General features: G+C 48.6%; 1 protein-coding gene across 2 annotated transcripts in view; it reads left to right on the top strand.

The window, feature by feature from the left end:
- Window positions 1–12,280, top strand: part of SH3PXD2B (SH3 and PX domains 2B) — a 109,558-nt gene extending 97,278 nt beyond the window's left edge. For both annotated transcript variants that reach the window (XM_081826324.1, XM_081826323.1), the window contains one exon: window positions 264–12,280. In XM_081826324.1, the coding sequence (XP_081682450.1) occupies window positions 264–1,808 (1,545 nt within the window). In that variant the 3' untranslated portion in view covers window positions 1,809–12,280. The remainder of the gene's footprint in view (window positions 1–263) is intronic.
- The last annotated feature ends 3,951 nt before the right edge of the window (window positions 12,281–16,231 follow it).

The following is a 16,231-nucleotide window of genomic DNA, read 5'->3' as shown; positions in this document are numbered from 1 at the left end:
AATTACCTGTACCCAGGTCCATGTCTCCAGAACTGCTTTCGGGGATATCCAAAATTAGACAAGAACCTACCCCCGTGTAAGATGCTTCTGATACACAGTAAAGTCTCCATAGATGGTCCATCCCAGCCATTGTCTGGGAATCTGCTGAGTGAAAAATCCCTGTTTCTAGAATCCAGTTACATGTGGGTTTTCCCAGAGTCTTCTGGTTAACTGGCCCTGAGACTTTACCTACTAAGTGCTCTCCTCTGTCCTCCCCACTCCAGGTGATCGAGAAGAACTTGAGCGGCTGGTGGTACATTCAGATTGAAGATAAGGAAGGATGGGCCCCAGCAACCTTCATTGACAAGTATAAGAAGACCAGCAATGCCTCAAGACCCAATTTTCTGGCTCCGTTGCCCAACGAGGTGACCCAGCTCCATCCAGGGGATGCAGCAGCCGTGGAGAACAACACGGGCAGCGAGACCATCGGCCCCTCCCGGCCCCTGCCCGATGCACCACACGGTGCCGTGGACTCCGGGTTGCCGTGGTCCAAAGACTGGAAGGGTGGCAAGGAGGCCCTGAGGAAGGCCTCTTCCGACATGTCCTCATGTGCCGGCTACGAAGAGATCTCAAGCCCCGACCTGGAGGAGAAGCCCAGCCTCCCTCCCCGCAAAGAATCCATCATCAAGTCGGAAGGGGAGCTGCAGGAGAGGGAGCGGCAGAGGATGGAACAGCTCAGGGGCTCCTCACCCAAACCTCCAGGCATGATTTTGCCAATGATTCCAGCTAAACACACCCCCCCAGCCCGGGACAGCAGGAGACCAGAGCCCAAACCCGACAAAAGCAAGTTGTTCCAGCTGAAAAATGAGATGGGGCTGGAGTGTGGCCACAAGGTATTGGCCAAGGAGGTGAAGAAGCCCAACCTCCGACCCATCTCCAAACCCAAAGCCGACCCATCAGAGGAGAAGACAGAAGTTATTCCCCAAAATCTCTTCTTGAAGTCCAAACCTCAGGTTAGGCCCAAACCAGCTCCTTCCCCCAGGACAGAGCCACCTCAGGGTGAAGATCAAGTGGACATCTGCAACCTCAGGAGCAAGCTGAGGCCTGCCAAGTCCCAAGAGAAGCCCTTACTGGATGGAGAGAGCAGCCACCAGGCTGCCGGGGGCCAAGATGTGGCCTTCAGCCGGAGTTTCCTCCTAGGTGATGGGCCTGGCCACACCCAGGACAGGACGGGCAAACAGGATGGGCTCAGCCCAAAGGAGATGTCCTGCAGAGCCCCTCCAAGGCCAGCCAAGACCACAGATCCTGTGCCTAAGAGTGTGCCCGCCCCTCTCCAAGAGGCTCCCCCGCAGAGACCTGTGGTCCTACCCCGGAGACCACCCCCCCCCAAGAAAACCTCCTCATCCTCCAGGCCCCTCCCAGAGGTCAGAGGTCCACAGCGGGAAGCCAATGAAGGCAAGGCAGCTCCTGCCCCAGGCCGGGCACTGCTGGTCCCTCCTAAAGCCAAACCTTTTCTTTCCAACTCCTCAGGCGGCCAAGATGACATGCGAGGCAAAGGTGGTCTGGGACCACGGATGGTGGGCAAGATTGGAGAAAACAGGGAGAAAGTAGCTGCAAGCCCCATTCCCAACGCTGATGGCCCGAAGGATTCTTTATATGTGGCCGTGGCCAACTTTGAAGGAGACGGAGATACCAGCAGCTTCCAGGAAGGGACGGTGTTTGAGGTCCGGGAAAAGAACAGCAGTGGCTGGTGGTTCTGCCAGGTCCTGAGCGGGGCCCCTTCCTGGGAAGGGTGGATTCCTTCCAACTATCTCAAAAAGAAGCCGTAGCCGCCTCCTTCCCTGCCTGGCGGTCCTGCGCATCCCTGCTGGCTTTACCCACATATTTAATATGCCTCTTAATTTATCATCCTTCATGCAGCTTCAAAGGAAGGAAGACTCTGGAGTACTGTGGTTTCTTCCCTCCCTTGGGTGGAGAGGAGTCCCTCCCACCACAGCATGCCCTGGAGGCTCAGAGGCCCCACCCCCTGCTTCCTATCCACGCCACCATCCCTGCCTTCCGGCTGGTGGCATTGTAGGCCACCTAGCAGCAGGACCCTGACTCTCCAAGGCCTCCAAGACCAGAACCATTGTCTGGAAACTGCAGAAGCAGTCTCGTTGCTGGTACCCCACCCAGTCTGTGACGGCTGGCTCCAACTACTCCGTGTTTCTAAAAGTCCAGGGACTTTATTTACTCCGTTTCCAAAACGCTTGGTACCAGAAAGAACTCCATGCCCTGGCAGTTGGCTCCATTGCCAGTCCCAGAGAGATGTCCTCCTCGAGGCTCTGGGCCCATGAGCCTCTCAGGTTCAACCAGATGCAGCTGCCCCAGGAGTGGGCCTGAAGGTCCACTGAGCCATTCTGCCTCCCATCTTCTGTCTTGGGACCCTGACAGATCCTAAAGGGGGGCTTCCAGCCCCAGCATGCTTCACTTTCCCCGCGCAGGGCTTTTTAAATAGGAATCTCCACCCCACCTTGGGCCATTTCACTTTTGTCTCCGTCGAGCAAGAATCTCCAAGTTTGTTTGAAACGAGCCGTTCACAATCCACACCCCTTGTGAGCACCCTTTTGCTGAGTAGCTAACAGGTGCCAGACTCTGTCCTTGGCACTTGACACTCTTGTTTTAACCCTCACATCAGTCCTCTCTTGGGATATTGCACCTGTTTGATGGACAGAGAACCTCGGACTCTGTGCCCAAGGGCACACTAGCTAGGAAGAAGGGGAAAGAGGACTTGAGCTGGCCTGACTTCCATACCTGTGCCCTCCCCCCCAGTGGGAGGCTAACCAGGCAGGGAAAGGAAGACGCTGACCTCCAGGAGCAGGTGGCCAAGGGGCTTGCTTGTTGTGTGGGCGAAGGGGCATTAGTGGCTGCTCCCGTAGCCACCAGCCCTCCGACCCACTGCAGCCTACACTGAGGGGTGCCCCGCACCCTCCACAGCTCCTCCTCCATGGCCGCGGGGGTGGGGGGCAGTTTGCCCAGAGCTCTGGCGGTTGCCACAGGGCCTCGTTTCCTGCTGCTGTGCAGGTGCCCCCTCTGGGGGATAAAGCCTGTGGAGCTGAGGTGGTCTCCCGTGCCAGCCTCGAGGGGCCCTGATGGCGCAAGGACCAGCAGCTGGATGGCCACAGGCGGACTGCTGCCGCTTCTGCTCCTCTCTGGCGTTCATAGAATACTTTCCTCTATTTCCTTTTTGTGCGTGCCCTCTCCTTGTCTGTCCTCTCACTTCCATCCGGACAGAAACGGTTCACCGAGGCGCACAGAGGCACAGTGACATTGCAGAATTAGAATCAGGACCCAGGATTTCTGGCTCCCAGCCCAGAGTTCTTGCCCGTGGGCCAGGCTGCCTGGCGGGTGAGAGGGCGCAACCCCTCTTCATCCCACCTTGCCCTGCAGAAGAGGATCCAGCTCAGAGATCTCCAGTTGAGTGTCCATCTGCTGTGATGCTCTGGGGACCACAGGGCCAGCTTTCCCGGGGACGCCCACTGTCCGCCTGCAGTGCCAAAGATTTCGGTGCAAACAGCCCTCTTCTGCTCTCCTCTCTCCCCATGGCCACATGGACTCTGGATGCTTCTACAGGAGAAGGAGCGTTCTCTGATTCACAGTAGCATCTTTATTCCTTCCTTCAGTCGGTCTGTGAACCCCATCCCCGAGGATCTTGGGCACAGGGCCCTGAGGTGCTTCTGGCAATACCCACTTGCCCCTTGGCCCTGTGCCCAGAACCGTGGGGGAGGATGGCAGGGGAAGAAGGGAGGCTGGGAGAGGGCCACCCACGTCTTAGAGGTCCCCTCACTTGGAAGGAAGCCCATAGCATGTTTTCCAGAGTTTTTGACCCACTTTGGCTTAAACAGCTTTTATGAAGCTGTGTTATGCAGGATTTGACTACACTTCAAAAGACAGAACTCAGCCTTTTTTTTTTTTTTTTTCCTGATTCACTCTCTGCTTTCTGTGACCTTTTCAAGTATTTTGTGAGCGCCTACCACGTGCTAGGCGCTGGGTAGCCCAGGATCCATGTGGCTCCCTGCCTGCCTCTGAGCTACGGTTTTTGTTTGCTGCTTTCACACAAAGGGTTTATCTTTGGCCTCGTTCCCTCCTCCTGAAGGTCAGCTGGGTGGGAATAGACTGGTTCCACCTTTCTGTGGGCAGAAGTGTTCCTGCAAATGAAAGAACTTGCCTTTTTACTTTATTATTATTATTGTTGTTATTCTGATGTGAACTGAAGGTACTGAAGCCAATTCCTCTCTGTTCACCGTTCTTTGCTCAGGACACATCCATGGCCTGAGGACTCGTCTCTCGGGCTCCGTGTGCCACAGTGGTGGGCACTTGCATGGGCAACCGGAAGTGGGGAGTCTGGTGGCCGGTGGCTCTCCCTGGCTGTCCTAGCCGGACGACTTAGCTTTACGGCATCTAGCCCTGTGGCCGCCATCCGGTGAGCAACCGATGGAGACTACGCAAAACTCCCCTGAAGTTACGCCCACAGAAAATGGCCCAGACCACAGGTATAACTCCCATGTCAAGCTCCAGGCAGGTCCCTGGTGCTTCAGCTCCCTCCTCTAACTTAACCCTCACGACAGCCCTATGAGGTGCATAGGATCAGCGCTGAGCTGTGGGGAGAAAGTTGAGGTTCACAGGGTGAAGTCACATGCCCAGTTTCATCCAAATCATGACCACGCTGAGACCTGAATCCAGGGGTGCCTTCTCCCCGGTGCCCGTGACTGTTCCTCTGCTAACGGCAGCAAAATGTGCATGGCATTTCCAGGGAAGCAGGGGACCCTCCCTCATAATTTAAGTTTCTACTCCCTTCACCCCATGATCACCCAGGGCAGGAGGTCACAGGCCAAATGCCAGCCCTAAAGGCGGGCATGTAAAAACCATAGCTTATACTGCGGCTAAATCTTTGGAAAATCTGAGTTTTAGGATCACCACTTGGCAAAAGAGGCCTTCGCAAAATGTTTCACTCAAAATCTCTGCCATTTGATGGGTTTATGTCATTGTCCCAGGCTGAGGCGGGGGAGCTGGGCTCCAACTTGAACCACTTTTAATGCCCTACCTCACTGAGGAATTGCTAGAGCCCTTAGCGGGTTTCCAATAGTCACTTTAAGCCTCCACCACACGGCCTCCCCACGTCACCAATTTCTTCGGCTAAGTTCTTGGCCTTAAAACATTTCTGAGTCCACTGGGGATCTCGTTACCAGGTGGAGTGTAGGAAAACAAACTTGCCACAGGAAAGGACAGGTGCCGAATCTCCCCACGTTTTGGAAGGTCCTGAGGCTGAGGCATGGACAGTCTATATTGACACAGCCTGCATCAAGTACAAAGCACTGAGTGGGTTAAAGAAGAAGTTGCGCCTGTCCTCCAATAGCTGGTAACTCGACGTCACCAAGAACAGGAACATTTGTGGCTTGGCTGCCATCCTTTCGTTGTGCCCAATTCTCTAAGGGTTGGGTCAGGCTGCTCCCTGGGAGGTCTTGCCCTCCTCTTTGGACTGTGGCGGTGGGCACATAACAGCCTGAGCCGTGCGTGGCAGTCTTGTCCCTCCCCCTTGGTTGTCCCGGCCCATCGGAGCTTTTGCTGCAAACCAGCCATACCATACGATAGACCAAAGATTACCTAACGTCAAACCTTGTGGCCTGGAGGAGTGGGAAGCTGGCTCACATTGAGGCCTGAGGGTGTCGGATGCCCTCCGTCAGCCTGGAGGAATTGCTTCTAACTTGGCTGAGGTTCCGACATTTAGACAGACCACAGCCTGTGACAGTCCCGGAGTTGCAGAGCTAAAACCCAGAGGCTCCTCGGTCTTCACCTGCTCCTGGACCCCCTACTGGGGACCCTTCCCACAGACTCGAACATCCAGCTCCGTGGGGTAATGTCTGGTTTCGGGTGCTACCCTTCTCATGCGTCAGCATTCCCTCTTTCCTTCCTGTCTCCGTCCTCCACTCCAAAGTAGGCTCTCAGCGCCAGTCAGGACAAGTGACTCAACTTCTGTTGTCTTTGAAGAGGCCACACCCAGTAGCCGTCACTTTCAGGCCTTCTATAAACGTCCCAAAGGAGGGGCCCCCCCACCAGGCTTGTTACAGCAATAAGCAATTCTGACATAGCCAAGGTGTCCATACTTTCCCCCCGTGTGTGCCTGTCTATGCCCATGTAACTGTTAATAGTACCCCTTTCACTCGTGCCGGGGAGATGATAAACCATGGTCACCTTAGCTGTCCCCACATTTCCCGCTTCCGAGCACCACCAAGTCGCTAGGGCCATTTCGTGCATCCCTCCAGGAACAGTGGAGCTCTGACAGCCCCGCCACCTCATGTCCGCTCATAGAGTGACGCTGGAGATCCCGGAGTATCACGGCCCTCCTCATGCCCTCTTGGCAGACTGACAAATGCTGGTGGTGGTTTTTGTTTCCTGTTAACACACAAAAATACGTGAGGCTATAAATGTGAGGGGGGTGGGCTGGCGAACAATTAGCTCTAGCATGTATAGACTATATACCGTTAGACTTTCTCTTCTTTTTTTTTTTTTTAATAAAAATGCTTGACTGGTTTCAAGCTTCATTGTGAAGATGCAGTGTCTATGGATTTCATTTGACTAAAGAAGAGGCTCATAGCTTTGTGCCCTGGCATCTTGGACTCGAGTTTGGGGCTCAAAGAACAGAAGCCTGGGTGAGCTGTTTGGGCAGTAAGGGTGACTCCTCTGTCTGGGTCCTAGTGCATCTTGATTCTTTGAATGACGGTGTCCAGAAACTAAGGGAAAGCGTCCCTGTATTCACTGGGTATCTCCCACATATTCTCAGCTCTGTGCCTAAAGATGGAAAGCTTCACCCATTTAAGGTGTCTTGAACCCCTCACCAGTGTTGCCTACTGCTGGGCCAAGAGTGTGTGGTGGGGGCCAAAGGGGGCAGCCACGCTTGGGCTGCAGGGACTGCTCGCACCATCCGCTCCTGGGAGGTAGAGGGCATTGCCTGATGTGTTACTACTTTCCCAAGGGCAGAGGCGAGGCCAAACCAACACCCAGTGTGGAGCCTCCTTGGCCTCAGGTGAATCATTAAACAAAATGTCACCACCGCCCACCTGCCTAGGGAGAGAAGAATAGAACCAGCAGAGTCCCGGACAGAAGAACATCAAAAGGGGAAATTTACATTCCGTAGTCATCCTCCCTTTCAAAGAATGCAATGACCACCTGACCGACCTTGCTTAAGAATAATAGTCATTCCTGTATTAATCTCTGTTCCCCTAAAAAGGAAAAATCATGATGTGCTTCAGCCACCGCCCTCCCTTGGGAGCATTTTCTCCCAAATCTTTCCAAACTAACTGTGGTCCTTCATAAGAATACAACTGGGAATGGCATGGGATTCCTGGAGCAGGCATGCAGGGGCACCTGACCCTCCCCTCATGGGATGGGATGGGATGGGGACTGGACCGTGGTCAGGAACCAAGCCTGACTTACTCTCAGGAGCTGCTTACCCATTGCCTTCAGGTCTGTTGGAACTGGCACATTCGCCATTCCCTTTATACTGCTTCAGAAATGCCAGGCCAAATGCAATCCAACTGTCCCACACACCTTCACACACTTTCCCTCCCACTCTCCTTACCATGACCCTCTAAGGGGTCACGGTAAATCTGTGTGTCCAAGACTCAGGTCGTGCGGCCACTCTTCTCCAAATCCAGGGTGTTTAGTGTCCATCCCTTCGCTAGTTAGTATCCATCTGGTCCAGCTGTGGTTCCTCACCGTCTGGTAACCTGTGCCTCCCAATCAATGGTTCTCAAGTTTTAGTGACCATACAACTTAGCAGGGAGCTTGTCGAAGTCCACGCTCCTGGGCTGCAACCCCTGAAAGTCAGAGTCGGCAAAAACCTGCATCCTTTGAAACTGTGTTGTGAGGAAGTGGTCTCCATACTCCACTTTTGCGAAATGGCCAGACTCCGCACAGTGCCTGGCATGTCTAAGTGTTCAAAATGGCACTTTATATGGGATGCCTGGGTGGCTTAGTCGGTTAAGTGTCTGCCTTCGGCTTAGGTCCCCAAGTCATGGGATTGAGCCCCACGTTGGGTTCCCGGCTCAGTGGGGAGTCTGCTTCTCCCCCTGCCTGCCGCTGCCCCCAGCTTGTGCTCTCTATCCCTCTCACTCTCTCAAATAAATAGTCTTTTTTTTTAATATGGCGCTTCATATACTATTATTAACAATGTCACCGTTATTTTTCTGAGCATTTACTGTGTTCCAGGCTATATACACTTCTATTTCATCCTCAAAATGATCTATAAGGTAGGTATCTGCATTTTATATATGAAGGCACTACGTACATTTCAGAAGGGTGAAAGCACCACACCAAAGTGTCACAGAGCAAGCACATAGTGTCTGGTCTTAAAGCTGACTCATTTTATCCCGAACTATGTCACCTGCCAAATGCTAATCAAAGTACACATCTCATCCTGATACAATTAGTTCCTGGATTCAAAATCTTATTCAAAAAATTCATCCCCTTCCAAACACCTAACTCTATAATTAAGGGAAAAGGTCTAACTTCCATTGAATACAAGCTATTGACTGGGAACCTTGTAGATACTATCCCTTGAACCTTCACTACAGTTCTTCTAGGTAGGAATTATTACGCCTGTTTTATGGATGGAAATTAATAGTCTGAGAGATTAAGTTTATCTCTAGTCACAGCTAATAAGAGAATGAACTTGAATATCTAACTCCAAAGCCTGTGACCTTAAATGATCACAGCTTCCAAATTTATAATCCGCCCCCATTCAGCTTTTCCAGAACAAATGTTCATAGATACTCTGAAATAAGTGTTCTGTGGACACACCGGACATCTCAAAGCTTCACATAATAACATGGCAGTGTGAACATCTGAGAGGGGGATTTTTTATAGTGGGTTCCTCAAACAGACTTGATGGTGAAACCACTCACAGATCATCTAGCAGGAGCAGTGTTTCATCACCAACTCTGGAAAATGTCAAAGTCTACAATTCAACTCTCCCTTGAATTCTGTCTGAGCCACCACCTTAGCTGATTCCTCACCTTGACTCCAGCCGCGACCCTGCCCCTCACTGCAACCCAGTCTCCAAAGCTAACATTCACAGCATCGCCAGTACAAAATACTTCCTTGAATGGGGAGCTGCTCATGAATGTCAAGGGTACCTACTGGCTATTGGTCTTACTGAAGCAATCTGAATGGGCTTCCACATAGCAAAATTGCCCCATGTAGGAAACTTCAGAAAATAGCCTGAAAGAATGTAATTTGTTTTCTACCTCATGAACAAGCTCTCCTTTAGTGATCGGTAAATTAATAGCTGTGTTCAGAGCATTCCAATGCAAGTTAATAAAGCCTAGGTTCACCTCCTCTTCAGACTCAGGGGGCCCAGATCCTACAATTAACTATGTTCTCTGGTTTCCTTTCAACTGCATGGAACTTGGCCACACTCGTACAGTATAGTTTACAATAGTCATCATCAAACAGTTTTCATTGAGTATAATCAATAAAGTTAGCCTATATGTGGTATATAAGTACATGTATTACTAAATGAATATATCATGTACTCTATTTTTTTTAATGTTCTATTTATTTATTCATGAGAGTCAGAGAGAGAGAGAGAGAGGCAGAGGCAAAGGGAGAAGCAGGCTTCCCGCCGAGCAGGGAGCCCGATGCGGGGCTCGATCCCAGGACCCTGGGATCATGACCTGAGCCGAAGGCAGATGCTTAACCATCTGAGCCACCCAGGCGCCCCTCATGTACTCTATTTTTAGGTAGTAAATTCTTACATTCCATGCTTGGTGGGAACCTCACTAGAATAACACTCCAGCCTTCTCTCTCCCTAGGTGAGAAGAGGGTATTCTCCCAATGATTGATAACTAGGGGAGCAAGAGCCCATAAAGCACAGCACACAGCTCCTTCTCTCCTGTTTGGGGTCAGATGTCCTCAGGGAGCACCCCTTCCACCTGGCTCCAGTCAGTGGGAGGCTTAGTGGTAAAAGGAGCCCCCACAGAAGAAGTCCTGTGCTTTTCAGGGAACATGTCTAATTCTGGGATGCAGGCTGAGGAAACCCATGACTGCTGTACAGCTCACCTAAGCCAGATTCCCCCATGGCTCTCTCAAGAAGAAAGCTGACATGGGGCGCCTGGGTGGTTCAGTCGTTAAGCGTCTGCCTTCAGCTCAGGTCATGATCCCAGGGTCCTGGGATCGAGCCCCGCATCAGGCTCCCTGCTCAGCGGGAAGCCTGCTTCTCTCTCTCCCACTCCCCCTGCTTGTGTTCCCTCTCTCGCTGTGTCTCTCTCTGTCAAATAAATAAATAAATAAATAAATATTAAAAAAAAGAAGAAGAAAGCTGACATTGTGTTTTTCAATTTCCAGGTCCTTCTGTCTCTCTCAGTTCTAACTTGAGGTGTGGAGAAAGGCAAACTATATGTCGGGCTCCTTAAAAACTGCCTATTAGCTGCTGATTAAGCTAATTTTAGCTAATTTATTATACTACTTTTTATATAATAATAAAATATATATAATTAAAAGTGAAGGATAAGCTAAAAATATATAATTAAAAGAGGTAATTTTTCGCTACTGTGAGATAGTAAGAGATTTATATCAGTCTATGCCCCCAATTCCCAGCACAGAGCTCATGAAACCCACGTCCAGAATTTCCTGAGTGATAAGAGCGCCAGGAGCATATTTTGTTCTAATTTGGTCTTTGACCCCAGCTCCTGACACAAGGCTCCTGAAACCCTTGTAATTTCTTAGGTGACAGGAATAGCTCTTGTTCCAATAAGGTGCTTCTGGGTGGGCTCCCGGGTGGCTCCTGGAGGGGGGCTGGTCTCCAGAAAGGCCAAGCCCTGATTAGAAGCTGGGCATTTTCAACCCATCCCCGTTCTCTTAAGGGAGAAGGACTAGAAATGGAGCTAATGACCAATTGTGCCTATGTGAGACAGCCTCCATAAAAATCCCAGTAGTATGGGGTTCAGAGAGCTTCTAAGTTGGCCAACACACCCACACTCAGAGGAGGATGCACCCCAACTCCACGAGGACAGGAGCTCCTGCCCTCAGGACCCTCCCAGACTCCACCCTATGTATCTCTTCTTCTGCTGTTCATCTGTATCCTTCATCATACCCTTTAGTAAACTGGTAAATGTAAGTAAGTGCTTCCCTGAGTTCTGTGAGCCTCTCTAGCAACTTGATTGAACCTGAGGAGGGGGTCATGGAAACCTCTGATTTGTAGCGAAATCAGACAGAAGTTGTAGGTAACCTGGGGACTTAATACTTGCAGTTAGCATCTGAAGGGGTGGGGGGTAGTCATGTGGGACTGAACCCTGAACCTACGGTATCTGATACTGTCTCCAGGTAGATAGTGTTAAAACCAAGTTAAGTTGTAGGATACCCAGATGGTGTTGCAGAGACTTGCTTGGTGTGGGGAAAAAACCCAAATGTTTGGTGGCCAGAAATGTCAGAAGGGAAGTGTTCTGTGTGAAAGAAAGACACAGGAGACACAGATGGAAAACAAGAGTTCTGAATACAGCTACACTCCAATGACTTGTCTTAACCACCTCCTGAGATGTGTGGACCCCACTTTGTAAAACCCCATCGAAGGAACAGTTGTGGCCTCTGGGGTTAAACAGATCCGGGTTTGAGTTCTGGCTCTGATACACCCTTGACCTCTCTGATACGTAGCATCCTCATCTGTAAAATGGGGACAATAATGCCTTTCTCACGCAGTTGTGAAGATTAATGGAAACAATGTATGCCTAACACGTAGTAGGCACTTCCAATAGCACATCATACTCGCTGTTGTTTCTATGAAGAGTGAAAAGAATTAACAAGTCTTCAGATATTTTCGTTGCCCAGGAAAGGAGTTAGCAAACTTTTTCTTAAAGAGTCAGATAGTAAATATTTCAGGCTTTGGGAGCCAAGAGTCAAAACTAGAATGTTATGCAAGGACTTACATAACTATTTGAAACGTAATCATTTGAACATGTACAAACCATTCTTAGCTCTGTGAAAAAATACCCAGCTGGGCGGATTAGCCCCGATGGCTACAGTCTGTCGATCCGTGGTCTAGTCTATATTCCTCTTCTATTTTATTACTTCTCTCTAAATGGAAGTTTTCCAAAGTGTGTTTATAGAACATCAGTCCCTCATATGATCATGAAAAAGCATCATGTGGTCAAACCCATTTGGCAGACACTTCTATGAGGATCCTCCAGGTCTCCCTCCTTGGAGATCCGTGTCACACGCTAACACGTTAAAGCCTTTGAGAATCTTGCAGTAAAGAAGCTGTTTACCCTGGTTTAAGCCAGAATTTCCAAAATGTACCTGATAACAGAATTCTCTTTCTCAGGTAACATCTAAGAATATTCCATAGAACATACTTTGGAAAATTCTGCTATAGATCCTAGAATTTAATCATTATGCAGAATTTCACTGCATTAATTTGAATTTGTGCTCCATAATGCATACATCTGAGGAATGTGACTTGGATTGTATGTGTTAGTTACTATCTTCAGCAGAGTAACCAGGCCAACTTTAGTTTGAAAGAACTATATTTTTGTTGATTTTTCTCCCTGTGTTTTATCTTAGGACCGCAACAATGTTCACTTGGAGAACCTTAAGGAAGTCCCTCTTAGAAGGATCAAACGCCTGAAATAGCACCTGCCTTAGGAAGTATGCAGTGGCTACTGTGTGTTCTTGGAGGAGATCTGAGAACCAGGCCATGTCCTTGCTGTTGTGAACACGGATTTGCTAAACTCTGGTCATTATGTATTCTTTTGATTGTGATGAGATACACATAACATAATATTTATTGTTTCTGCTATTTTCAAGTGTACAGTTCAGTGGTATTAAGTACATTCACTATGTTGTGCAATCATCACCACCATCCATCTCCAGAACTTTTTTATCTTCCCCATCTGAAACTCTGTCCTCATTAAACAACTCCCATTTCCACTTCTCCCCACCCCCTGCTAACAACCATTCTACTTTCTGCCTCTGAGTTTGACTCTTCCAGGTACCTCATCTAAGCGGAATCAATCAGTATGTATCCTTTTGTGGCTGGTGTACTTCATTTAACATAATGTCTTCAAAGTTCATCTATATTGCAGCACATGGCAGAGTTTCCCTCCTTTTTAAGGCTGAATAATATTCCATTACATGTTTCTACCACATTTTGTTTACTCATCCATCACTGGACACTTGGATTGCTTCCATCTTTCAGCTATTATGAATAATGTTGCCATGTACATGAGTGTACAAATATCTGTTCAAGTCTCTGCTTTCAGTCCTTTTGGTTATGTACCCAAGAAGTGAAACTGCTGGATCAAATGTAATTCTATGTTTAATTTTTTAAGGAACTGACATACTCTTTAACATAGTGGCTGCAACTTCACTGTGTTTGTTCATTTCCAGACCACATTTTTTTAATTGAGATATAATTGACATACAACAGTTTCAAGTGTTTAACATAATGATTTGATATTTGATATTTCACAATATTCCTATGTTGTGAAATGATCACCACAACCTACTTAACATCCATTACCACACATAGTCACAGAAATTTTTTTTTACTTGTGATGTTCTCATCTAAAGGCCTACTCCTTTAGCAACTTTCAAATATACAATGCGGTATTATTAATTATAGTCACCATGCTGTATACTACATCCCCATGACCTATTTATTTTGTAATTGGAACTTTGTACCTTTTGACCCCCTTCTCCCATCTTGCCCACCCTTTAGTCCCTACCTCTGGCAATTACCTGTTTTCTGTTTCCATGAGTTCTGTTGTTTTTTTAGATTCCACATGTAAGTGAGATCATATGATATTTATCTTCCTGTCTGACTTATCTCACTTAGCATAATGCCCTCAGGGTCCATTTATGTTGTCACAAATGGCAAGATTTCCTTCTTTTTATGGCTGAATAATATTCCATTGTATTTATATGCTACATTTTATCCATTCATCTATTTTTTTTAAAGATTTTATTTATTTATTTGAGAGAGAAAATGAGAGACAGAGCACAAATGGAGGGGGAGGGGCAGAGGGAGAGGGAGAAACAGACTCCCCACTGAGCAGGGAGCCTGATGTGGGGCTCAATCCCAGGACCCTGGGATCACGACCTGAGCCGAAGGCAGACACTTAACCAACTGAGCCACCCAGGTGCCCCTATTAAGTCAAACTTGGTTCTTTTCTCATTAGCCCATGGAACTGGAAGTACTAGCCTGGAACCCCAATTTTTTTGCTAACAGAACTCAGTTGTTGAGGCCAACATTCAGTTTATCCCAGAATATGCCTCTCCATCCTTTAAAAAAAATCATCAAAATGAAAATCCAAAATTTAAACATTCTCATAGAGAAGTTTTATACCTGAGTGAAGAAACATGTTTCCTACTTAATCCTAACCTTGTCACTAGCCATGCCAAGCCCTACGGACACTCTCCAGTGGGACAGTCTTTTGGCCACCAGCTTCTCCACTTCTCATTAGCACCCTCTGCATGGAGGAGGGTGTACAGAAGCTCTGCGTGTGTTCTGGAAGGCATTTGGAAAGGGCTGGGATCACCCAGTGACGTACTTTCACAACTGGGGCTGACTCCCCAAAAGCACATCACAACACTGTATTCAAATATACCTGAAGTTGCTTCTGGAATTTCATTTTTACCCAAAAATTGGTGACAGGAGAAAAAAGTTGCGATTAAAGATTTAAGCACTTTAATCGGTCAGTTATTTTATACATTTTCACATTGAAACAAACAAGGATATGTTATGCAGTAGAATATAAAATCTGCCTGCATTTTTAAGATAAAACTGCAGACTTCAAAGAAACACGGGCTTCAGTGGGCTGCTTCAGGCCAGGCCCCAGGTCCCAGGCGCCTTGTGGGAACTTGAGTAAGTAAAGTTTGAGAAACCAAGTGATTCATCACTCCTGCCACTGGTAAGTAGGGCAAAGCCAATTAGGAGACTCCTTCCAGGTGTACTCTTCTCGTTGGGCTCATTATCAATCAAAACCAGATGCCCCATGGAGGATGAACCACAGAGATTCTCAGAAATACACCCATGATAGTGCTCTGAGTGTGGGCAGAAAGGGCTTATTTATCAAAGCAAATACTTCCGAGAACCTCCTGCTTTTGAAAAGTCTTCATTCTTCTGGTCATGTGGTGGAGAGCACCTTTACTCAGTTCTGCCTGTATTTAATTACCTTAAGAAAATACTGGGTAAGTTTTCAGCTAAGGGGTACAAGTTTGGGGTGGGGATGGGGTGGGAAGGGAACCCCTGATTTCCCAAATATTCAGAATCAGGACTAGGGACTCATACAAGACCAGGGTTGGACGTTCAGGTGCTACCTCCCCACCCCCTGTCCTTTTCTACCCCTTTCCTACCTACACACATACATAAGCTCAGTGAACAGGATGAGGGCTCCCACCTCTGTGCTTAGCACTCATCACTGAAAGCTGGATGTTCCAACATAACTAAAGTGTCCCTTCTATGTGGCCTGAAAAGACAGCTGCCCAGGGTTAGGCTGCAAGTGGCTCTGGTGACAGGGAGAAGAGAGAGCAAGCAGCCCCTTGCAAACAGCTTTCTTTCAGCCTACAGGGGTGATGTGTCCCCTTCAGAATCAGAGTCCGCCCCTCGCCTCCAACTGAAATTCCTTCACATGCCTCCTCTCTGCCTCTAACAGAACCGTGACAGAGAGACTTTAAGGGGCAGAAATGCCTTGGCACAAGGTAGCTGAGCCTAGATGCTGTACAAGACAGTCCTGAAAGCTCCATCTTCATGAGTGAGAGCACGGAGCAAGCAGCCCAGTCCTGGGGCCTTCTCTGGGCCAGATCTGGGGCTGGGAGCTGGGCTCCGAGAAATGAACAAGAGAAGCACAGTCTAGCCAGAAAGACTGACCTATAAACAACTGCAGGTCACTCTGGAGTTCGAACCATAAGACAGCTTCTTCTTGTTTTTTTTTTTTTAAAGTTTGTTTGTTTGTTTATTTATTTATTTATTTATTTGATAGAGAGTGAGAGAGACAGCGAGAGAGGGAACACAAGCAAGGGGAGTGGGAGAGGGAGAAGCAGGCTTCCCGCGGAGCAGGGAGCCCAATGTGGGGCTCGATCCCAGGACCCTGGGATCATGACCTGAGCCGAAGGCAGACACTTAAACACTGAGCCACCCAGGCGTCCCATATAAGACAGCTTCTGCACAATATGTCTGAGGGGCACAGAATGAGAAAGGAAACCTGCCTGGGGGTTAAAA

This window comes from Leptonychotes weddellii, chromosome 7 (genome assembly GCF_054177405.1).
Source record: "Leptonychotes weddellii isolate Sample4059 chromosome 7, ASM5417740v2, whole genome shotgun sequence".
NCBI lineage: Eukaryota > Metazoa > Chordata > Mammalia > Carnivora > Phocidae > Leptonychotes > Leptonychotes weddellii.
Note: the sequence above shows the minus strand (reverse complement) of the source record. Positions and strands in the feature narration are given on the sequence as shown.